The sequence below is a fragment of the Schistocerca nitens genome, chromosome 1, assembly GCF_023898315.1.
Source record: "Schistocerca nitens isolate TAMUIC-IGC-003100 chromosome 1, iqSchNite1.1, whole genome shotgun sequence".
Lineage (NCBI taxonomy): Eukaryota > Metazoa > Arthropoda > Insecta > Orthoptera > Acrididae > Schistocerca > Schistocerca nitens.
In genome coordinates, this window is record NC_064614.1 from 39,414,049 (window position 1) to 39,440,046 (window position 25,998).

A 25,998-nucleotide genomic window follows, 5' to 3' on the forward strand; every position below is an offset into this window, starting at 1 on the left:
ACTGAAATTTGGAAACAATTCACGGGGGGTCTATACAAGGGAGATGTACTTGAGGGCAGTATTGTAGAAATGGAAGAGGATCTAGATGAGGATGAGATGGGAGATATGATACTGGGAGAAGAATTTGACAGAGCACTGAAAGACCTTCTTCCTGTCAGGAAGGTCACAGTTCGTAGTATAGACGGCAAATCATCGAGTAAAACTGAAGTGATATCAGTTGTTCCCCAGGGAGCGTCCTGGGACCTCTGCTGTTCCTGATCTATATAAATGACCTGGGTGACAATCTGAGCAGTTCTCTTAGGTTGTTCGCAGATGATGCTGTAATTTACCGTCTAATAAGGTCATCCGAAGACCAGTATCAGTTGCAAAGTTCGGGAGTGTAATGGTAGAGAGATAGTATGATTGTGGTTCGATGAACCCTCTGCCAAGCACTTAAATGTGAATTGCAGAGCAATCATGTAGATGTAGATAGAAGACCTAAGGCAAAACAAGGCCCTGGGACTAGATGACATTCTGTTAGAACTACTGATAGCCTTGGGAGAGCCAGTCCTTTCAAAACTCTTCCATCTGGTGTGCAAGGTGCATGAAACAAGTGAAATACCCTCAGAATTGAAAAAGAATTTAATAATTACAATTACAGAGAAAGCGGGAGGTGACAGGCGTGAATATTACCGAATTATTAGTTTAATAAGTCATGGTTGCAATATACTGACATGTATTCTTTACAGAAGAATCTTAAAACTGATGGAAGCTGACCTTGGGGAAGATCAGTTTGAATTCCGGAAAAATGTAAGAACACATAAGGCAATACTAACCCCATGATTTCTCTTGGAAGATAGGTTAAGGAAAGGCAAACCCACGTTTATAGAAATTTTGGACTTAGAGAAAGCATTTGGCAGTGTTGATTGGAATATTTTCTTTGAAAGCGGGGGTAAAAGACAGGGAACGGAAGACTATTTACAACTTGTACAGAAACCGGATGGCAGTTATAACACCTGAGGTGCATGAAAGAGAAGCAGTGGTTGAGAATTGAGTGAAACAGGGTTGTAGCCTATCCCAGGTGTTATTCAATCTGTATATTGAGCAAATAGTAAAGGAAACAAAAGCATAATTTGGAATAGCTATTAAAGTGCAGGGAGAAGAAATAAAAACTTAGAAGTTTTCCGATGACATTGTAATTGTGGCAGAGACAGCAAAGGACTTGGAAGGGCAGTTGGATGGAATGGACATGGTCCTGAAAGCAGAATATGAGATGAATATCAGCAAAAGCAAAACAATGATAATGGAATGTAATCAAATTAAATCAGGTGAAGCTGAGGTAATTAAATTAGGAAATGAGACACATAAAGTGGTAGGTGAGCTTTGTTATTTAGGCAGCAAAAAAACTGAAGTAGAGGGGATATAAAATGTAGACTGGCAATGGCAAAAAAAGTGTTCCTGAAGAAGAGAAATTTGTTAACATCAAGTATAGATTTAGATGTCAGGAACTTGTAGCCTACCCCTTCCTTCCAACTTCCATCTGTTGTCCACATTAAAGTCTTTTATGAAGATTTGAGGGGAGCAAAGATTACAATAAACTTTCAAGTTTACTTAGTTGTCATGTTGAACTGGCTCCAGTCCTTCTTGTCTAGGGGTCTGACTCTTGAAGCTGAAAATCTCACATTTTAGGTCTCGACAGTTGGACTGAAGTAAATAAATTTGAAGACTGTTGTTGCAGAATTTTTGTTTTTACATAAATATATTTTCTCACCTTTTATTATATCACATAGCCTTTTGATTTTTCACACTAACAAAGCCGAAATTACATTGTTCGCACAAAAATACCAAAATATGCCCAATCACATCAGGGGCATGCTTATGACACACACTCTGTGGAAAAAACCCTATACTAAAGGGTTTACAGTTTTTCTTAACAAATAAATTTCTATTATTTTCTGTTACATTATTAATTTCAACTATTATTTCATAAATGAATCCAGAAATAAACATAGCAAATAGTGCAGGATTGTGTAATTAATAATAGAAACTTTAAATGTGCAAATATTTCGTAATTTCAAATGTTTCTAAAAAAATAATTTTAACTGTGTATTCAGAGCTTCAATAATTGAATGTAACATAGACACTAAAATTTTGTTGTAAAGTAATTCCTTTTCATAAATTTTAGCTTGAAGTATAACATACTAAGTATAAAATTAAATGAAAATTTTCAGAAAAGTAACTGAGATAATACTGACCTGTCCAAAATTCGAAAAATAATACTGGTATCTACAACTACTGTTGCGAAAAAGTAATGCTAAAGGAGAATGTCACGTTACAAACTCTTTTCTGAAAGTATTCGTATGGAGTGTAGCCATGTATGGAAGCAAAATATGGATGATAAACAGTTTAAGAGAATAGAAGCTTTTGAAATGTGGTGCTACAGAAGAATCCAGAAGATTAGATGGGAGATCACATAACTAATGAGGAAGTAGTGAACAGAATTGGGGAGCAAAGAGGTTTGTGCACAACCTGACTAGAAGAAGGAATCGGTTGGTAGGACATATTCTGAGACATCATGGGATCATCAATTTAGGAAGAGAGTGTGTTTATGGAGAGGGTAAAATCATAGAGAGAGACCAAGAGATGAATATAGTAAGCAGATTCAGAAGGCTGTAGGTTTCAGTAGTTACTCAGAGATGATGAGGCTTGCACAGGATAGAGAAGCATGGAGAGCTGCAGCAAACTAGTCTTTGGAATGAAGGCCACAACAACAACAACAGTTATCCCATGTCATATACCCACAAATTGTTACAACTAGACATTTCTATGAGTTGATTGATTCCAGTTGTGACTCATAGATATTTTAGTCATAAAGTATTTCATTTTGTGTTTTGTGAAGGCCATTATTAATTAATTCATTCACACATTGTGTTTCATAAATTCCATGATGCAGGAGAATCTGCAGGAATGTAAACCAACTTGAATTGTATATAAACAGCCAGAAGTAGCTACTGCAGGCAACTTCTGTAAAGGACACCAATAACCAATTACAGTCATCAAAACATGCAGAAGTAACTTCAAATTCATTACATTTCTGAAAATTTAGCACAAGTTCCGGTCTCTGCACCACTTTTAAATCTTAAGAAAGACTGAATATTTGTGCAGCTGTTTCCATACTATACTTCATTACAGATAACTGCACCACCTGCAAAAAGTCTGAGGTTACATTTAATATTGTCTTCTTGGTCATTAACATACAGCACAAACTGTATGGCTCTTAATACACTTCCTTGGGACATATTTGAAGCTACTTCTGCATGTTTTGATGACTGTAATTGGTTATTGGTGTCCTTTACAGAAGTTGCCTGCAGTAGCTACTTCTGGCTGTTTATAAACAATTCAATTTGGTTTACATTCCTGCAGATTCTCCTGCATCATGGAATTTATGAAACACGATGTGTGAATGAAGTAATTAATAATGGCCTATGTAACATAGTCTTTTCAGGTGATCATGTATGACTACTATTCTAAAACTCCAACAGACTACTGACAATAGTTTGCAAATTTGTGGTTTGCAGCTGAGTTGTCATTTCCTTTACATAATATTTCAACAACTAAATTAGTTGTTGTCCACATTTACTGCTTGTTATTTGGATTCAATCAGACTGTGAATGAGACATGTTGTGCAGCACTTAGAAAATGTTTCCTAGCGCCACCAAAAAATAAAACACTTTCATGGAAGTTTAAGATGAACCAAAATGTTACACCAAGCTGTTACAAAATCTGTAAGTAATAAAAATGTTGTAAGACAGTGTCCTCCACTAAAACAATGCTTTAAAAGGAACTTATCTTTGAGCAGGGAGCGAGGATTTGTATTTTTTCTGATGTGATTTAAGCAAACTGAGCACAAGATCCCATGTTTTACTTAATTATTTGTCACTCTCCTCTCAATAACCTAATTTATTACAGTGTTCCAGAAGTTTGTCCCCTGCACCATGAAACTGGTATCTCTGTGTTTCACTGCATGCTCAAAAGTGACACAGTGTTCAGCGGCAGTTGATATAGTTGGCAGCTTGTGTTTTTTAATGATTAGTCAGCTCCAGTCAGGTCACAGCAATAGGGCAATATTATTGTTGTTGTTGTTGTTGTTGTTGATTTTGTGGGGGGAGGGGGAAACAGCATGCATAGATGTTCAGAAAGCTCCCCCACCCCCCACCTCCACCCCCCTGAAAACTGAAAAATGTCCGTGAGTTCTTACAAAATTAAAAGTTGCGAGATCAGTAGATGATGTTCTTTGTGTATATGTATAAATTACCACCCATTGCTGCAATTTCCAAAACCAAGTGAACATATCACTATAAATGTTGTAGAAAGGTCTGATAGGATGTGTATATACTTTTTGGATTAAATGGAGGAGGGGGGGGGGGGCTCTGTTGAAACTTCAAATCTTATGTACTGTATACATTTCTGACTTCCTTTTCTTATCACATTGTGAAAGAGTACTCTGTCCAGTAGTTCTATTTCTTGTTTTCAATGAGAGATTTAGTATTCCTATGTCCACTGGAAGCTCCATGGCCTTGCTGACAAACCTACATTATGAATGAGATAAAATAAATAATAAATTGGAAATGTTATTCATGTTTGTCCCATTTTTGTCACTGTTATTGTTTATGTGTTTGCTTAAAAAATTCTGATCTTTTGATAACTTTAAATGTTACACATGATTAAAACTGCCACAGTTTAAAACACACCAAATAATATCAGGCCTCTTTCACTAAGGAAGATAAATTTACTTTTATCCCAGCTAATACACCTCAGATAAACACAATTGATACTTATCTTATCACTTACGGTTTTATCTTCCATGTAAATACAGATAATGATTTGTCTCAATTTACACTTGCAACTTCTCCTTAGTAATGAGAATAACATCATCTTGTTACAGCTCAAGTTGTTTATGAACAGAAATCACCTTGTGTATATACAGTCACTGTGTAACATTAGGTAGCAAAAGTGGCCACAGAAAGTGGGCAAAATGATAGTAAAAAGGCATTTTCTCAATGTGGCAATGATTTTCATCCTATGTTACTTGGACATGGCTAAAGGTTTGCAACTAATAATGTCATATGATTCTATTCGTATAAGATTAATTTTTGTGCATGCGTGAGGCTAGATGAGTAGGTCTAGATGTCAGACAGAGATGTTGAGCATTCGACCTACCGAACATGCAATATTGCCCAGCTTTCAAAGTCCTTCTTTGACACTAATAATATCATACTGCATCACATTTTCCACCAATAATAATAATTTTAATTTTTTTATCAACCAAACAAATATTCACTTCTCAACGTTTAAAATTAATATTTCATTGCTAAAAATATGTTACCATACATTGTCAGACATTCATAAATGTGTCTATAAAAGTATAATGTTCATACAGATGAAAATAGAAATACAATACAAAACAATATTTTTTAGACTGTAGGGCCTACTGTAAATGCTTATGGCCTAATCATCCTTACAACCATAAATACATACTGGTACCCCAAGTCAGATGCATTTTTGGAGCAGATAACAGTTCTGTACGGATGGTGATATGACTTCCAAATGTCAGATCCTATAGGTCACAATTCCTTCCCATTTTTATTTCAATGCATTTCTTCATACTCACTCAAAACATGTTTCTGTAGTTTAGCAATTTTACAGTTGGGTGTTAGCTAGTTAGTTTCATGTTCCATGGCTCATTTTGCACACTAAATCATAAAGATATGGAATGAGTCACTTTACATTCACATTGCAAATAAATTTATGAATGTGGCTACTTGCTAAACATTTACAAGATTTTTTAAATATACAGACAGGAGTTATTAATTCATACTCACCATCTTTTACAAATTGCAATAACAGAAATTCTTCTACACAATAGAATGAGTTGTCAAAGGGAAATTTTCCCAGTTTGTTTTCAGACTTTTACTTTGCTCTCTTTGAGACATTTTATATCATTGAATAAGTGATCAAAAATTGTAGTTGCAGCATTGTACTCCCCTTTTTGTGCTGAAGGCAACCTTAATATGGAGTAATGAATGCCATTTTTCTTTCATGTATTGTAGTTATGTAAATCGTTTTTCCTTTTGATCTGTAGTGGATTATTTACAACAAACTTCACGAGGGAATAAATGTGCTGTGAAGCAATAGTCAGAATGCACAAGATGTCTACAAGATGATCACGGGTGTGCACAACATATTATTCTTACAGCATCTTTCTTGAAGATGAGTTTCCCCAGAACATTATTCCATCTGACATTCAAAGTAAATATTCAAAATATGTCAACTTACTGATTTGTCTCTCCCCAAGATTTCCAGTTATTCTAGGTGCAAATTCGGCTGAACTAAATTGTTTTAGGAGTTCCAAAATGTGTTTTTTCCAGTTTAAATTCTCATCAGTATGATCACCTAAGAATTTTAAAGTTTCCAGCCTATTTAGTAATAATGAAAATAATAATAATAATAATTTATTCAGCATCAAATGATTCATTGCATATGAACAAAGCAGGTTACAAACCTTGATACATAACACAATAATACATCATTGATTAACAAAATGATCAGATTAAAAATAAAATGGTTTGTGTAACAGTATTTACATTCCCCCCCCCCCCCCCCCCCCCATAGCACTTCTTATTCTGCATCAAGTATGGTATTCTTCTAATGTGTTAAAGAGATTTTATAGCAGGAATTTCTTTAGCTGAAGTTTAAGCTTTGTTGTGAGAAGGTTCATAACTGTACTGGGCAGTGCATTGGCTAATTTTAAATGTGTGTATTGTGGACCCTTTCCATAGAGTGCTGTTCTGTGGCTTCTGATGTAAATTTTTTATTTATTTCTGGTACTGTACCAATGCAAATCAGAACAAACCACAGTGCGGTTTCAGTTGTCTGAGACTGCAGACATGTGTGCAAGTTGCGTTTGCGTGAGTGTTTGTGTATGTGTGTGTATTGCTGACAAAGGCCTTAATGGCCGAAAGCTATAATTGTGTGAATCTTTTTGTTGTGCCTATCATGACTCAGCATCTCCATTATAAGCAACTTTCCTTCTCTGCTTATTGTTTATTAGACAGAAGATCATTTACATATATGAGAAACAATAGTTGATCTAAGATTGAGCCTTGGGTAACCCCCTATGTTATTTCTCCCTGGTCAGAATAATGTCCCTGGACTACATTAGTTGAAGTACTAAGTACAACTTTCTTCGTCTTTTGGTTGTATATTCATGACATATTTAAAGTAACCACTACATAAGAAAATTTTGGCGGTAATTGTATAATACATAACCAAAATGCTTTCACACTATTTGAGAAAAGGCAAAGAGATCTGCCACGTGCTGATCGTAGATTTTAGCACAGGAGATATACCACACCCAACATATTTATTGAATTGAAATACAAGGGAAACCCCCAATAAATATGTTTATGAAAGAATGAAACTTCTGGGAATGTATAATTTGTGTGGAGACGTCAAGGGCAGCATCCTAAAATAGCTCTTAAAAGTGTATTTGTCATACAATACAATTAAGTAATAGGTGTGAACTGAAAACATACAGTTATAAGACACTGAAAGAAGGTAATGTTACATAGTACTATTAATACTACGATATGGGGAAGTCCTTGGTGGATTATAAATAATAGATGGAGTAAAGGTGATAACTCACTATATAAGTGAGACATTGAGGCATCAATGGAAATATAAATGAGGCTGAACTTGGCTAAGCTTTTTGGTGCATCTTCCTTCGAAACTAACAGGACACACGAATGCATGTGTACACCTGCATGGCTAAACTGCATCAAGCTGCAGTACCATCACAATTTACTCAGCCAGTACAATCTAGCTGTGCAGTTGTAAGTATGTGTATGTGTGTTCTGTTAGCCATGAAGAAGATCTGATCAGAAATGTTAGCAACATCTCAGTCTTATTGACGTGCCTATTGACAGTTCAATAACTGAACTATACGGTGAGCTGCCAACTTTAATCCATCCATTATTCATACTGTACAATAAGACATAGATTGTAACAAATGAGATTAGTCATATTTAGAATTGTTTAAGCAGTAACATAGTGGAAGTGGATTGTTGTTGTTGTTGTGGTCTTCAGTCCTGAGACTGGTTTGATGCAGCTCTCCATGCTTCTCTATGCTGTGCAAGCTTCTTCATCTCCCAGTACCTACTCCAGCCTACATCCTTCTGAATATGCTTAGTGTATTCATCTCTTGGTCTCCCTCTATGATTTTTACCCTCCACGCTGCCCTCCAATGCTACACTGGTGATCCCTTGATGCCTCAGAACGTGTCCTACCAACCGATCCCTTCTTCTAGTCAAGTTGTGCCACAAACTCCTCTTCTCCCCAATTCTATTCAATACCTCCTCATTATTTATGTGATCTACCCATCTAATAACGGCTGAAAGCAAGGGGAAACTACAGCCGTAATTTTTCCCGAGGACATGCAGCTTTACTGTATGATTAAATGATGATGGTGTCCTCTTGGGTAAAATATTCCGGAGGTAAAATAGTCCCCCATTCGGATCTCCGGGCGGGGACTACTCAAGGGGACGTCATTATCAGGAGAAAGAAAACTGGCGTTCTACGGATCGGAGCGTGGAATGTCAGATCCCTTAATCGGGCAGGTAGGTTAGAAAATTTAATACACTAAGCAGATTCAGAAGGATGCAGGCTGCAGTAGGTCCTGGGAGATGAAGAAGATTGCACAGGATAGAGTAGCATGGAGAGCTGCATCAAACCAGTCTCAGGACTGAAGACCACAACAACAACAACAACAACAACAACAACCCATCTAATCTTCAGCATTCTTCTGTAGCGCCACAATTCAAAAGCTTCTATTCTCTTCTTGTCTAAACTATTTATCATCCATGTTTCACTTCCATACATGGCTACACTCCATACAAATACTTTCAGAAACGACTTCGTGACATTTAAGTCAATACTCGATGTTAAAAAATTTATCTTCTTCAGAAACGCTTTCCTTGCCATTGCCAGTCTACATTTTATATCCTCTCTACTTCAACCATCATCATTTATTTTGCTCCCCAAATAGCAAAACTCCTTTACTACTTTAAGTGTCTCATTTCCTAATCTAATTCCCTCAGCATCACCCGACTTAATTCATCTGCATTCCATTATCCTCATTTTGCTTTTGTTGATGTTCATCTTATACCCTCCTTTCAAGACACTGTCCATTCCGTTCAACTTCTCTTCTAAGTCCTTTGCTGCCTCTGACAGAATTACAATGTCATCAGCGAACCTCAAAGTTTTTATTTCTTCTCCATGGATTTTAATACTTACTCCGAACTGTTCTTTTGTTTCCTTCATTGCTTGCTCAATATACAGATTGAATAACATCGGGGATAGGCTACAACCCTGTCTCACTCCCTTCCCTACCAATGCTTCCCTTTCGTGTCCCTCGACTCTTATAACTGCCATCTGCTTTCTGTACAAATTGTAAATAGCCTTTGGCTCCCTGTATTTTACCCCTTCAACCTTCAGAATTTGAAAGAGAGTATTCCAGACAACATTGTCAAAAGCTTTGTCTACAACTGCTAGAAACGTAGCTTTTCCTTTCCTTAATCTTTCTTCTAAGATAAGTCGTAGGGTCAGTATTGCCTCATGTGTTCCAACATTTCTACGAAATCCGAAATGATCTTCCCCGAGGTCGGCTTCTACCAGTTTTTCCATTCATCTGTAAAGAATTCACGTTAGTATTTTGTTTCTGTGACTTATTAAACTGATATTTCGGTAATTTTCACATCTGTCAACACCTGCTTTCTTTGGGATTGGAATTATTATATTCTTCTTGAAGTCTGAGGGAATTTCACTTGTCTCATACATCTTGCTCACCAGATGGTAGAGTTTTGTCAGGACTGGCTCTCTCAAGGCTGTCAGTAGTTCTAATGGAATGTTGTCTACTCCCGGAGCCTTTTTTCGACTTAGGTCTTTCATTGCTCTGTCAAACTCTTCACGCAGTATCGTATCTCCTATTTCATCTTCATCTACATCCTCTTCCATTTCCATAATATTGTCCTCAAGAGCATCGCCCCTGTATAGACCCTCTATATACTCCTTCCACCTTTCTGCTTTCCCTTCGTTGCTTAGAACTGGGTTTCCATCTGAGCTCTTGATATTCATGCATGTAGCTCTCTTTTCTCCAAAAATCTCTTTAATTTTTCTGTAGGCTGTATCTATCTTACCCATCGTGAGATAAGCATCTACATCCTTACATTTGTCCTCTAGCCATCCTTAGCACACTGGACTCGCATTCGGGAGGACGACGGTTCAATCCCGTCTCCAGCCATCCTGATTTTGGTTTTCCGTGATTTCCCTAAATCGTTTCAGGCAAATGCCGGGATGGTTCCTTTGAAAGGGCACGGCCGATTTCCTTCCCAATCCTTCCCTAACCCGAGCTTGCGCTCCGTCTCTAATGACCTCGTTGTCGACGGGACGTTAAACACTAACCACCACCATCTAGCCATCCTTGTATAGCCATTTTGCACTTCCTCTCGATTTCATTTTTGAGACGTTTGTATTCCTTTTTGCCTGCTTCACTTACTGCATTTTTGTATTTTCTCCTTTCATCAATTAAATTCAGTATCTCTTCTGTTACCCAAGGATTTCTACTAGCCCTTGTCTTTTTACCTACTTGATCCTCTGCTGCCTTCACTACTTCATCCCTCAGAGCTACCCATTCTTCTTCTACTGTATTTCTTTCCCCCATTCCTGTGAGTTGTTCCATTATGCTCTCCCTGAAACTCTGTACAACCTCTGGTTTAGTCAGTTTATCCAGGTCCCATCTCCTTAAATTCCCACCTTTTTGCAGTTTCTTCAGTTTCAATCTGCAGTTCATAACCAATAGATTGTGGTCAGAATCCACATCTGCCCCTGGAAATGTCTTACAATTTAAAACCTGGTTCCTAAATCTCTGTCTTACAAGTATATAATCTATCTGAAACCTCCTAGTATCTCCAGGGTTCTTCCATGTATACAACCTTCTTTTGTGATTCTTGAACCAAGTGTTAGCTGTGATTAAGTTATGATCTGTGCAAAATTCTACCAGGCGGCTTCCTCTTTCATTTCTCTCCCCCAATCCATATTCACCTACTATGTTTCCTTCTCTCCCTTTTCCTATTCTCTAATTCCAGTCACCCATGACTATTAAATTTTTGTCTCCCTTCACTAGCTGAATAATTTCTTTTATCTCATCATACATTTCATCAATTTCTTCATCATCTGCAGAGCTAGTTGGCATATAAAGTTGTACTACTGTAGTAGGCGTGGGCTTTGTGTCTATCTTGGCCACAATAATGCGTTCACTATGCTGTTTGTAGTAGCTTACCCGAACTCCTATTTTTTTATTCATTATTAAACCTACTCCTGCATTACCCCTATTTGATTTTGTATTTATAACCCTGTATTCACCTTACCAAAAGTCTTGTTCCTCCTGCCACCGAACTTCACTAATTCCCACTGTATCTAACTTTAACCTATTCATTTCCCTTTTTAAATTTTCTAACCTACCTGCCTGATTAAGGGATCTGACATGCCACCCTCCGATCCGTAGAACGCCAGTTTTCTTTCTCCTGATAATGACGTGGATTACAATACTGAAACTCCAATGTAACCTTCTCATCACGGTGAATGTGACTGATGCCAAAAATTTTGGACTGGCAGGAGATAGATACCAGTTGTGCCTCAAAAGTGTACTTACAAAGTTTCAAAAACCAGCATACAGTGTAGAATGTAGCCCTCTACATATTACATCCATAGGGCCCATGAAGACAAGATTAGTCTAATTACATTGTCCAAAGAGCTGTATAGACATTCACCCCACACTACATATAGGAATGGAGAAAGAACCATCACACAGTGATCAGTTCTTACATTAAGGCAATATTTGTTCTCACAGACCCAATTCTAGTAACACTAAATAAGAAAAAGTACCTTTTGCTATTTTCTGCAACCTTTCCAAAGCCTTCAATTGTGTAAACAATAAAATTCTACTCAGTAAAATAAAATATTATTTCATTAAAGACATCACTTTTACATGGATAGAACCATGCTTCAACAACAGCAAACAGGGGTCACACTATCAGATGATATTAAAAAATGAAGTAAAAGAGTGCCTTATTAGTCTCTCCCTCTGAAATTTTTCAGAATATTTGAATGGGGATGTAAAATCTAGTTAATACTAATCTTCATATAAGCTTTTCCAATGTACGAGGATAATCCCAAAAGTAAGGTCTCCTATTTTTTTATAAGTACATAGACCTGTTTATTACGACAATGGTTTGCATCAGTTTATAGCTTGAACATTTAGCTATTTTTCAACATAATCAACATTTCTGTCGATGCATTTTTGTAGACGCTGTGGCAGTTTTTGTATCCCCACGTCATACCAACTCGCCGCCATGCTTTTCAGAAAGATATGAACCTCTTCTTTCCCTCGTCATCAGAGCTGAATCGCTGAGACCACAATTAATGCTGACAGGTACTGTGAGACACTGAAAAAACTCAAACGGGCAATTCAGAACCGGAGAAGAGGAATGTTGAGCAAGGGCGTACACATTGCAAACCGTTGCTCTCCTGCAACAGTTTCAGTGGAACATAATCACCCATCCACCCTATAGTCCTGGCTTGGCACCCAGTGACTATCACCTGTTGCCCAGGTTAAAAGAACATTTGGCTGGAAAGTGATTCAGCTCTGATGACAAGGTGAAAGAAGAGGTTTGTAACTTTCTGAACAGCTCGGTGGTGAGCTGGTATGACATGGGCATACAGAAACTGCCACAGCGTTTACAAAAATGCGTCGAAAGAAATGGTAATTATGTCGAAAAATAGCTAAATGTTCAAGCTGTAAACTGATGTCAACCATGGTAGAAATAAACAGGTCTATATACTTATAAAAAATAGGAGATCTTACTTTTGGGATTACCCTTGTATAAACAGCAAATAGTGTTCTGTGACGCCATTAATGTTACATGAATGCTCAGTATGAGGTGGCAGATAAAGTAGTAAGAGGAAGAGCAGTGACCTTTTTAGTCTTTTCTGCTCTACATAATTAATCTAAACGTACGTCACATAATTAACAATCTGTGTAGATTGGAACTGGCTGTAAGTGATTATCAGTCTCCTTTTCAGAAGAAGACTGCAGTGGCTGGTTCTACATTTAAGAAAAATAGAAACACACACTATAATCATCAATAGTGTAGAACAGACTTATGTTTAATACATTACTGCTTCAGTACACTTAAAAATCAGTTGAAAATAGTCAAGAGATAACAGTTTTTTTTAATGCTGTAATAACAAAGGAGTACAAAGTCAAACTTAATGTAAAATGTACTGATTAAGATAGGCTTCCAGGGTATTTTCCATCTTTAGCTCACACTCCATCTGGTAACTCTATTATAGGTGTTTGGAAAAAAATTATTGTGGATTTGTGATTACACTATGTTTCCTAGATTATTTCTGGTGGCTTCAACATGGTGACGATGTATGGTATATATCCAACTGCAGTGCAGTCCTGTAGATAATGAGGAATTTAGTTGTAGGCAGCTGCTGCATTGGTGAGAAAGAGCACTTGCCACAACAGCAAACAAATGGAGTAGTTTGATGCATGAAATGACTGACATGTTGTCAACCGTGTTCTGGCCATCAGCATGTCAGTGCTTGCATAGTGGGCAAGACGTGATATCAGTGCATTAGATCGTAGGAGCCTAACACATGAGATACTCCTTCTCTGAGATCATGGGAACATGAGACTTACTCCTGTGAAACCCAATTAAAGTGTTCTATGAGAACCTTAATTCAGGGAAAATTACTGCCACCAGCCATGGGGAACACTTAATGGCAGGCAATTGTAACAGTAGATAGAAAGGTCGCAAGCAGCAGATCACACACCAGCTATGTTCTGGACAACAACAATAACAACAACAACATACAGTGATGAGCCATTTTAATGTGGTACATGGAAGACATTGTTTTACACAATTATCTGTGATCCCTACTCACCATAGGGCACAGAGATTAGTATAGAAACAGGAAGTACATTGAAATGCAAGAAGTACATGAAGAATTTCATTCTTCTCACCAATGCAATGTATTCTTCTGTAGAGAGTTTTACATGATATGTATGACTTACGTGACACATCTACCATTATCTCTCAGTGGCAAACGCACATTTGTTTGGTCATGTACAACCACCTCTTCACTTGCAGTATCATACTTATTTTATTTATTTATCAGTTTCCTTGGGACCATGCAAGCCAAAGCTAGTTGGTCATGGATGAGTCACCAGCATGTAGGTTACAGAATGCTAATTAGAAAATTTATTAGTTAAAGAATTAAGAAAAAATGAAAGCATTGTGAGAGTATACATGAGTAAATGACACATCACACAGAAAAGTTCTCATCTCCTGTAAGGAATTCCTATACACAAGAGGAGGAGTGCCCCATAAGGAAACTTTTCAACTTATATTTGTAGACTTAGGATTTATTACTCAGTTTTTTCAGTTCTAATTGAAGCGTATTGAAAATGAAACCTACTCAATAGAGCACACCATTCTGTAGAAAGATTAAGATAAAATTATCCAACTGCAATTTGTTTCTCCATCTAGTGTTCAACTCTAACATTGAAGTTTCTTCTGATTGAGTCCATGTTATCAATAACAAATCTGGTGATGCAGTATATGCAGAAGGATAGTGGAGTTAGAATATTGGGGTGCCATAAAAAAAAAAAAAAAAGAAAAAAGAAAAAAGAAAGAAAAAAAAAAAAAAAAAGAAAACTAATGACATGAAGATTGTTGACACAGCAGCACAAGTCTGCCTGACTACCTTTTTCTGGGCAATGAACATTCTTGGAGAGTACACAGAGTTACCCCAAAACAAGGGCACCCATGTAGTAGTTTGTATGGAAGGAGGTCCTAGACCTGGGAGTATGGAGTATTTTTAACATTTTTGAAGTTGAATGGTGAACTGTAAGTAGCCATAAAAAAGTTCCAGTTCAACTTTTAAATTATTTTCTTGAAAGAAAAGAACACACAATTACATTATATTTTTTCATTTCCCTGAGAATAAGATGGGGGTGGAGGGACAGGCAGTCCCCTATGCCCCCAGATATGGGCACCCTTGTCCCAGAATATGGTACTACAGAAGATAACAGAGTGAAAGTAAACAAGACTTTAAGTTTCATTGTCAGAGGCAGTGGGGATTCTTATTGCAGCAAAGATAGCAGGATTCAGTTTCTGCACAAATGTGATACTTCCAAGAAAGCCTAAGAATTTAAAATGATCAACCTCACTGATAGCCTGACCACCACTTAAAAATAAAATTCCCATTTTACTAGAGTTTCTCATTTCCTAAACTATGTGTATTGGATTTTGTTGGTGTGAAATGTTAATCTTGTTGAAAAATTTTGGTTGAATGTAAATACTTAGGAGTAAAGGTGACCACTCACTGAAAATCATAAGCATTGATTCGTCAACAGGCACATAAGAAAAAGAAATAAAACTTGCTAGTTTTGCAGAGAGAGAGAGAGAGAGAGAGAGAGAGAGAGAGAGAGCACACACACACACACACACACACAAAAGCGCTCTGTGCCTCAATGTGGCACCGGCTAGACACACAATAATGGCAGTGCCGCATTTCAGCAGGCGGACTAGGTTGTGGGTGGGAGTTGTGTTAGGTGTGATGGGGGGGGGGAGGGGGGGGGGAAAGGGAGAAAAAGAGAGGTTAGAGGTGGGTGGCTAGTAACTTGATTGTATGTCGGCTAGGAATACGGGAGGGAGGGGTGGTAGGTGCACAGGATAGGCATGTGATGCACAGTTGTTGGAGCCAGTGGGGATGGGGATACAGATACCCAGTTGTTAGCATAGACTGTGAGCTGACTTCACTTGGTTCCAGTGAGGTGGACATAGAGAAATTATCGGCAAAATTTAAACAGATTGTAAATCATGGTCTGGAGAAGTAGCCTAGTAAATGGATTAAGGGTGGAAAAAATATACCGTGGTTCAACAACAACATTTGGAAAATGCTGAGGAAGCAAAAGCTGTTGCACTCTCAGTTCCCAAAGCTTAGCAGAGATTCATGCGTCTGTGAAAAGATTCATGCACGAAGCACACAACCACCACCATCATACCTTAGCAAAAGATCTGGCCAAGAACCTGCGAAAATATTGCTTATGTAAAATTGCTGAGCAGTTCTAAGGCTTCCATCCAGTCTCTCATTGAACAGTCTGGTGCAGCAGTTGAAGATAGCAAAACAAAAACCAAAGTTCATAATGTCATGAATATCCAACAGACTCCAATGTGGGTGACATAGTAATAAGCATCCTTGGCACAGAGGAACAATTGACAGAATTGAAAACAAAAGAGTCGTCAGGTCTGGTGGAATCCCAGTTTGGTTTTACAATGAGTACTCTATGGCATTGGTGATTATCACAAATCTCTCACCCAGCAGAATGTCCCAAGTGCCGAAAAAACTATAGGTAACTCCTATGGATAAAAAGGGTAAAATAATGGATCCACAAAATTACAGACCAAGATCTGTATCATCGGTTTGCTGCAGAATCCTTGAACATATTCTCAGTTCAAATATAATAAATTTTCATGCAATTTAGAACTTATGCCCATGACTCAACATGGTTTTAGAAAGTATCACTCATTCAAAACTCTCCTTGCCCTTTCTCATATGATATACTCCAAAGTATGGATCTAGGGCAATAGGCAGACTCCATGTTTCTAGATTTCTGGAAAGCATTCGATACGGAGCCCCAGTGCAGACTTTTAATGAAGGTACGAGCTTATGGAGTAGGTTCCCAGATATGTGAGTGGCCCGCAAACTTCTCAGGTAATTCAACCCAGAATGTTATCCTCGACTGCAAATGTTCATCAGAGGTAAGGGCATCATCAGTACAACCCCAGGGAAATTAATAGGACCACTCTTATTTTCTATATACATAAATGATATGACAGACCGGGTGGGCTGCAATCTATGGTTGTTTTCTGATGATGCTGTGATGTATAGGAAGGTGTCAAAGTTGAGTAACTGTAGGAGGATACAAGACAACTTAAGGCAAAATTTGTAGTTGGTGTAATGAACAGCAGCTAGCTCTAACTAGAAAAATGTAACTTAATGTGGATGGGTAGGAAAATCAAACCAATAATGTTCAGACACAGTATTAGTATTGTACTGCTCTGACACAGTCACATTGTTTAAATACCTTGGTGTAACACTGCAAACTAATATAAAATGGAATGATCATGTGAGGCTTGTGGCAAGGAAGGTGAATGATTGACTTCAGTTTATCGGGAGAATTTTGGGAAAGTATGATTCATTGCATTTAAGATGCTAGTGCAACCTATTCTTGAATGCTGCATGAGTGTTTCAGGTCTGTATCAGTTCAGATTAAAGGAAGACATTGAAGCAATACAGAGGTGGGCCACTAGATTTGTCATTAGTAGGTTCGGACAACATGCAAATGTTAACAGAGATGCTTCAAGAACTCAAATGGGAATCCTCAAAGTGAAGCCAACATTCTTTTTGAGGAACACTATTGAGAAAATTTAGAGAACCAGTGTTTGAAGTTGACTGCAGAATGAGTCTACTGCTGCTATAATGTACATTTTGTGTAAAGACTACAAAGAAATACAAGAAATTAGGGCTCATATAGAGGATTATAGGCAGTCATTTTTCTGTTACTTCATTTGCAAATGGAACAGGAAAGGAAATGATTGGTAGAGGTATAGGGTACACTCTGCCTAGTGCTGAATGGTGGCTTGTGAGGTATGTATGTAGATGTAGGTGTGAAATGGGAGGGAGTGGCAGGAGAGAATAAGGGGAATGGAATCTGTTGGGTGGTGAGTGTGGGAACAGAGGGTTAGTTGTGGCCAGGATGATTAAGAGAGCAGAGGATTTTCTGCAAGGATAACTCGCATCTGTGGAGTTCAGGGAAGCTGGTAGTGGAGGAGAGGATCCAGATGGTCCAGGTGGTGAAGCAGCCATTGAAATTGAGCATGTTATGCCCAGGTGCATGTTGTGTCATTAGGTTGTGAACCTTGATCTTGTTAACGGTTTGATGATGGCCATTCATCCTGGTGAGAGCTGATTGGTAGTCATTCCAAAATAAAAGTCTGCGCCACTGGCAGCAGCATTGGTGCATGACATTTAAGCTTTCACAGAGCCTCTGATGCTCTGTGATAAGCCTGTGACAGAACTGGAGTAGGAAGTGTTGGGTAGGTGGATGAGGCAGGTCTTGCACCTTGGTCTTCTACAAGGATTTGATCCATTTGGCTAGGGTTTGGGAGTGTGGGTGGCATAGGAACTGACTAGGATATCTTGTAGGTCAGGTGGGTGATGGAAAACCACCACAAGAGGGGTGGGAAGGATCTTGAGTAGAATGTCCTTCATTTCAGGGCATGATGAGAGATAATCAGAGCCCTGATGAAAGATATAGTTCAGTTTTTTTTAGTAGTAGTAGTAGTAGTAGTAGTAGTAGTAGTAGCAGCAGCAGTTTTATTCATCTGTAGATCTCTTTTTCAAGGATATAGGACATGTCAAAGTAGTTACAAGTTTAGACCAATTTAAAATAAGCTAATTTGTATAAACATACACTTACAAACTTCTAATTAGAGACAATCATTAGATTTAGTCCTGGTATCCAATGCTTTTTTTTACATTAACTTATTAAATTAGGTAATACCACACTGTTCACTCATATCTGTTCAAAAAATGGCTCTAAGCACTATGGGACTTAACATCTGAGGTCATCAGTCCCGTAGACTTAGAACTACTTAAACCTAATTAACCTAAGGACATCACACATATCCATGCCAGAGTCAGGATTCGAACCTGCGACCATAGCAACAGCATGGTTCCAGACTGAAACACCTAGAACCGCATGCCCACAGCGGCTGGCTCATATCTGTTCACTCTCTATCAGTCACTGCACACACTATACACACATTGTTTCGTAACACCACACACACACACACACACAACTGGTGATCTCTGGACCATTTTCTGTACCACAACTTCCCATTTGCTATCTTGAAAAACTGAGTCAGCATCCCTCTATAATGAGTGAGATGTTGAGCTCAGAAAGTAGAAGTGGTGTTAGTATTGTGCTATGCATAGCTTGGGGGTAAGTTTTTCTAGAAAAGGAAGAAAGAAGGAGCAAATCATAGTGTGAAGGTATTATGTGGAATGTTGTATGTTTCATAACCATTATTATTATTCATTTGTATAACATTTTCTTTGCTAAACCCCTGTTCTGTTTTATCTAAGTAATCCTTCAGTATATAAAATGTATTGCATAAAAGGTACTTTTTAGCTGCCTTTTTAAATAAGTGCAGTTTTGAAATTTTTTAATCTCTTTTGGTAATTTACTGTACAGTTTTATTCCTTGGTAGAAAATGCTGTTTTAAGTTTTATGTTTATTTTTTCTTGTAAATGTAAGTTGAGTCTAGCTCTTGTTCCATGGTCATGGACAGAGCTGTGTGTGTAGTAATTACCAATTTTATTTTTGATGTGTACAACTGACTGGTAAATGTATTCACACGGAGCAGTTGAAATTCCCAATGTCTTGAATAGATCTTTACAATGAGCTCGACTACTAGTTTTGGAATTTGAAAATTGTGTTCATATTTTGTGCATTTGTTCCCCCAAAAAAGAATGCCCTAGCTAAGAACTGAGTGTACATATGAATAATATGCAACTAAAAGACACTGCATGTTACACACTGATGATAGTATTCTAAGGGCATGACATTCTGTTTCCAAGTACCTTTGTGTGTTCACACCACTTCAACTGAGAACCAATATTCATTCCTAGAATTTTTGCATTTGTTACACAGTCTTCAGAGTTGCCATCTACATTTAATTTAACATTGTCATTTTCCCTCTTCAAACTGAAATTCATGGCATTAGTTTTCTTTATGTCCAATGTTACTCTGTTGCTTACTGACCTGCCATAAAATTCCTTGAGTGTTTCATTTGCTTTCTCTGCAAGGAGTTCTCTTGTTTTCTCAATGACAGAATATTGCTGTAGTCAGCGAAGAGAATTTTTTCCCCATGAGTAACACTACTGGGAAAGTCATTGATGTATATCAGTAATAGTATTGGTCCTAATATGCTACCTTGCGGAACCCCTATATTAATGTATTTTGGTTCTGATAAGTGTTTTACTACATTTTTAGATCTATTTGAAGCATGTGTTATCTCTACTCTTTGTACCCTATCTGCTAGGTTTGATCAAAACCAGTCATTAGCTACCCCTCGTATTCCTAAAGCTTCTAATTCATTTAATAGAATCTTGTGGTTGACTGTATCAAAGGCCTTAGAAAGATCCAAAAATATGCCTGTGACACACTCATCTTTGTCAAGAACATCAAGTACAACATCTGTGAATTCTACTATTGACTCCGTATTTTTGACACTTCAGAAACCAAACTGTGATTCACTTAAAAGATTGTATTTATTCCGGTAATTCCTTAATCTAACAATGGAAAATCCAGGATGAAGTGTAACAATATTATGAGAAGGAAAGTTGCTACTCACCATATAGCGGAGATGCTGAGTCACAGATAGACACAACAAAAAGATTTTCACACTTAGTTTTCGGCCAATGGCCTTTGTCAACACTATACACACATATGCACGCACACACACACTCATGCAAACGCAACTCTCACACACGACTGCAGTCGCAGGCAAGTGAAACCACACTGTGTGTGTGTGTGTGTGTGTGTGTGTGTGTGTGTGTGGGCGCGCGCGCGCACGTCTATTGTTGACAAAGGTCATTGGCCAAAAGCTTTAAGTGTGAAAATCATTTTGTTGTGCCTGTGTGCGACTCAGCATCTCTGCTATCGGTGAGTATCAACTTTCCTTCTCATAATATAATTCATTAATCTGTCTTTCATAATTGCTTCTATTATTTCAGAGAATGGTGACAGCAGGGAAATGGGCCGGTAATTTTCTATGTCTTCTGCATTACCTTTCTGAAGCAAAGGCATAAATATTGCCTGTTTTAACTGCTCTGGGAATGCCCCTGATGTGAAGGATTCATTTATTATATTTGTTTAGGAACCTTGTATAATCTCTATGCATTGTTTCAGTACACACATTGGTACTTCATCTAAGCTTACTGACTTTCTATTTTGTTAGTTTTTGAACAGTTTTATTGACTTTATTCCCTGTGGTTGGAAGTAACATTCTATTTAGTGGAACATTATTTACAGGTGTTATATTTATTTCGGATAATTTTTGCTGTAACTTCTCTGCAATACTTGAAACATGCTCGTTTACATAGTTTGCTAAGTGTTATGGATCATTTATTACCTTATCACCCTTCCTTAGTAGTATGTTATTCTGTGTTTGTTTTCCTCTCCCTGTTTCCTTTTTATAACATCTCAGACTGTTTTGCTTTCATTCTCTGCATTATATATTGTTTTGTCAATAAATGACTTTTTTGGAGCAATCAGCACCCTCCTATAGATCTTTTTGTGTCTATGATAGAAATTTAAGAATTCTGTATCATTGCGACTCTTTTTCATGGAATCGAGGCAGTTAAGTGTTTGGGAGGTCGTCTTAATACCTGCTGTTATCCATCTGTTTTTGTGAGTTGTTATCGTACACGTTTCGTTCCATAGGGCCAAATTGATGAGCGAATCTACAAGGTCATGGAATGCGTCAGTACATGAAATTGCACCATAAAAGTAATAACAGATAAAATAAAATGTTTATGAGCCCAAAAAAAGACAAGCCATAAGATTACGTAAACGCAATCAACAATACAACACAGGAATCAACTTAATTTTTCACTGATTTCCACGACAGAATAGAAGGAATGACCCATGAGGAAACTCTTCAGTTTTGATTTGAAAGTGTTTGGATTACTGTTAAAATTTTTGAATTCTTGTGGTAGCTTACGGAAAATGGATACAGCAGTATACTGCACACCTTTTTACACAAGAGTCAACGAAGCGTGAGGCAAATTCAGATTGGATTTCTGTCTAGTAATAAGTGAGTGAAAGCTAGAAATTTGAACTGTTCAGTTACACTAATCATATGCCCATTCTGTGAAATTAAAACATCGGGTTTTATTGAATTGTGTGTTACAAACTGTAAAAACTGAGTCTTACTGTGATTACCATTAGTTTACTTTGTACAAGCCATGAACTTAGGTCATGTACTGCACTATTTGAAACAGTGTCGGTGTTGTACACAACATCCTTTACTACCAAGCTAGTGTCATCAGCAAACAGAAATATTTTAGAATCACCTGTAATACCAGAGGGCACATCATTTATATAAATAAGGAACAGGAGTGGCCCCAGCACTGATCCTTGGGGCAACCCCCACTTAACCATGCCCCACTCAGACCCCATATCACAGCCATTCTGAACACTATGGATAACATACTTTTGCTACCTTTCATTAAAGTAAGAGGTGAACCAGTTGTGAGCTACTCCCCGTATTCCATAATGGTCCAACTTCTGGAGTAATATTTTGTGATCAACACAATCAAGTGCCTTAGTTAAATCAAAAAATATGCCTAACGTAGCGTCGAAAACCTTTTGTTGAATCAATCCAGTAGCTAACAGAGAAAAGAGAATATAGCATTTTCAGTTGTTAAAGCGCTTCTAAGACTGAACTGTGCATTTGATAGCAAATTATGTGAAATAAAATAATCAATTAGCCGTACATACACAGTCTTTTCAATGCATTTAGCAAATGCTGATGGCATAGAAATAGGTCTAGAATTGTCTTCACTATCCCTTTCTCCCTTTTTATAAAGTGGCTTTACTACTGAGTACTTCAATCTTTCAGGAAATTGACCCTTCTTAAAGGAACAATTATAAATGTGGCTAAGTACAAGGCTAACATATGCAGCACAGTACTTTAATATTCTGCTAGGCACTCCATGATATCAATAAGAGTCCTTAGTCTTCATTAATTTAATTTTGACTCAATCTCCCCCTCGTCAGTATCACAGAGGAGTATTTCAGACATGAGTCTTGGAAAGGCATTTTCCAAGAGATTTTTATATAATTCCCTGTAGAAACTAAGTTTTTATTTAATTCACCATTGATGCTCAGGAACTGATTGTTAAATACTGTGCATGTATCTCATTTATCAGTAACAGAAATATTTTTACTACAAACTGACTTTATGTTATTGACCCTGTGCTGCTGACCAGACACTTACTTCATGCCTGACCATATGGTTTCAATTTTATCCTGTGAATTAGCTATTCTATTTGCATACCACATACTCTTTGCCTTCCGAATAACATTTTTAAGCTCCTTACAGTACTGTTTGTAATGGGGCTACTGTAGCTTGACTGTGACCATTTCTAACATTTTGATATAATTCCCACTTTGTTCTACATGATATCCTTATCCTACTAGTCAGCCATTCAGGCTACCTTTTACTGCTAGTATCCCATTTAGAACATTCTAATGGAAAGCAACTCTCGGAGAGTATGAGAAATGTGTTAAGGAAAGCATTACATCTACATCTACATGGATACTCTGCAAATCACATTTAAGTGCCTGGCAGAGGGCTCAGCAAACCACATTCACAAATATCTATTATTCCAATCTTGTATAGTGCACGGAAAGAATGAACACCTATATCTTTCCGTACGAGCTCTGATTTCCCTTATTTTATCATGGTGATCATTCCTCCCTATGTAGGTCAGTGTCAACAAACTATTTTCGCATTCGGAGGAGAAAATTGGTGATTGGAATTTCGTGAGAAGTTTCCATCGCAACGAAAAACGCCTTTCTTGTAATGATGTCCAGCCCAAATCCTGTATCATTTCTGTGACACTCTCTCCCATATTTCACGATAATACAAAACATGCTGCCTTTCTTTGAACTTTATCGATGTACTCCATCAGTCCTATCTGGTAAGGATCCCACACCGTGCAGCAGTATTCTGAAAGAGGATGGACAAGCTTAGTGTAGGCAGTCTCCTTAGCAGATCTGTTACATTTTCTAAGTGTCCCGCCAATAAAACGCAGTCTTTGGTTAGCCTTCCCCACAACATTTTCTATGTGTTCCTTCCAATTTAAGTTCTTCGTAATTGTAATACCTAGGTATTTAGTTGAATTTATGCCTTTTAGGTTAGATTGATTTATCATGTACCCGAACTTTAACGAGTTCCTTTTAGCACATCATGTGGATGACCTCACACTTTTTGTTATTTAGGGTCAACTGCCACTTTTTGCACCATTCAAATATCTTTTCTAAATCATTTTGCAGTTTGTTTTGGTCTTCTGATGACTTTAGTAGTCGATAAACGACAGCATCAACTGCAAAAAACCAAAGACGACTGCTCAGATTGTCTCCCAAATCATTTATATAGATAAGGAACAGCAAAGGGCCTATAACACTACCTTGGGGAAAGCCAGAAATCACTTCTGTTTTACTCGATGACTTTCCGTCAATTACTATGAACTGTGACCTCTCTGACAGGAAATCACAAATCCAGTCACATAACTGAGACGATATTCCATAAGCACGCAGTTTCACTATGAGCCACTTGTGTGGTACAGTGTCAAAGTCCTTCGGAAATCCAGAAATACGGAATCGATCTGAAATCCCTTGCCAATAGCACTCAACACTTCATGTGAATAAAGAGATAGTTGTGTTTCACAGGAACGATGTTTTCTAAACCCATGTTGACTGTGTGTCAATAGACCGTTTTCTTTGAGGTAATTCATAATGTTTGAACACAATAAATGTTCTAAAATCCTGCTGCATATTGACGTTAACGATATGGGCCTGTAATTTAGTGGATTACTGTTATTACCTTTCTTGAATATTGGTGTGACCTGTGCAACTTTCCAGTCTTTGGGTACGGATATTTTGTCGACCGAACGATTGTATATTATTGTTAAGTATGGAGCTAATGCATCAGCATGCTCCGAAAGGAACCTAATTGGTATACAGTCTGGACCAGAAGATTTGCATTAATATTTGCCATCTATATTAACAACACTATAAACATCCTGCCACTCTTGTTCCTTAATGAGTTTTAAAAAGCTCTCTATTGCCTTTGGATTCACTTTTCTACATAGTTCATAATTATATTTAACATTTGTTTGAGTACAAAAACCTTTTAGTGTTAAAATTTGTGCATCATGGTCTGAAAGGCCATTCATCCCTTCACTAACAGAATGCCCATCTAGTAATGAAGAATTAATAAAAATATTGTCTATGGCTGTGCTACTGTTCCCAATTTGGTTTCACTAAATTCAACTCCCCTGCACAACATTGAAATACCTGTTCGGTGTAGTGCCGTGATATGTCTGCAGACTCAGATGGAATACTGTTTTTTATGTCTAGACCAGGGTGATACTGGATGGTGAGGAGCCACTCCTTTGCAGCTGATTCTTGGAGGTGGTGGGAGAATTTGGGTCTATGAAGATATGGTATGGGAAAACTGTTTGTGGGCTAGGTTTAGGGGTAGTGCTTGTCTGTGAAGGACTTCATGACATCTTCAGTGTACTGAGCAAGGCAGTTCTTGTCACTGTAGGTATCTCATCCACAGGTGGCTGAACTGTATGGAAGGGATTTTGTGATGTGGAAGGGATGGCATTTGTCAAAATGCAGGTACTGTTGGTGGCTGGTGGGCCAATGTGGACAGAGGTGTGGCTGGAGCTATCAGAAGGGTGGAGTTCAGCATCCATGATAGTGTCATGTTGGGTTGAGCAGGACCAGGTGAAGCAGCTGTGAGAGAAGATGCTGAAGTTGTGAAGTAACAAGAATAGGATGTTTTGGTCCTGAGACCAGATCCTGAAGATATCATCAATGGACCTGAACCAGACTAGTGGTTGGGAGCATTATGAGGCTAGGAAGCTTTCCTCTAGATAGACCATAAAGAAACTGGCGAAGGAGGATGCCATGCGGGTGGCCACGGCTGTGCCATGGATTACTACGTATACCGTGCCTTCCACAGA

General features: G+C 37.9%; 1 protein-coding gene across 2 annotated transcripts in view; it reads left to right on the forward strand.

Moving 5' to 3' along the window:
* Positions 1 to 25,998, forward strand: part of LOC126240936 (rh5-interacting protein-like) — a 155,098-nt gene that overhangs the window by 16,029 nt on the left and 113,071 nt on the right. The window contains exon 1 of one of the 2 annotated variants that reach the window (XM_049947964.1): positions 4,892 to 5,084. The exons of the other annotated variant lie outside the window; for it this stretch is intronic. Coding sequence (XP_049803921.1) covers positions 5,015 to 5,084 — 70 coding nt within the window. The 5' untranslated portion in view covers positions 4,892 to 5,014. Of the gene's footprint in view, positions 1 to 4,891; positions 5,085 to 25,998 lie in introns of those variants that run through there. 2 annotated transcript variants of the gene reach the window in all.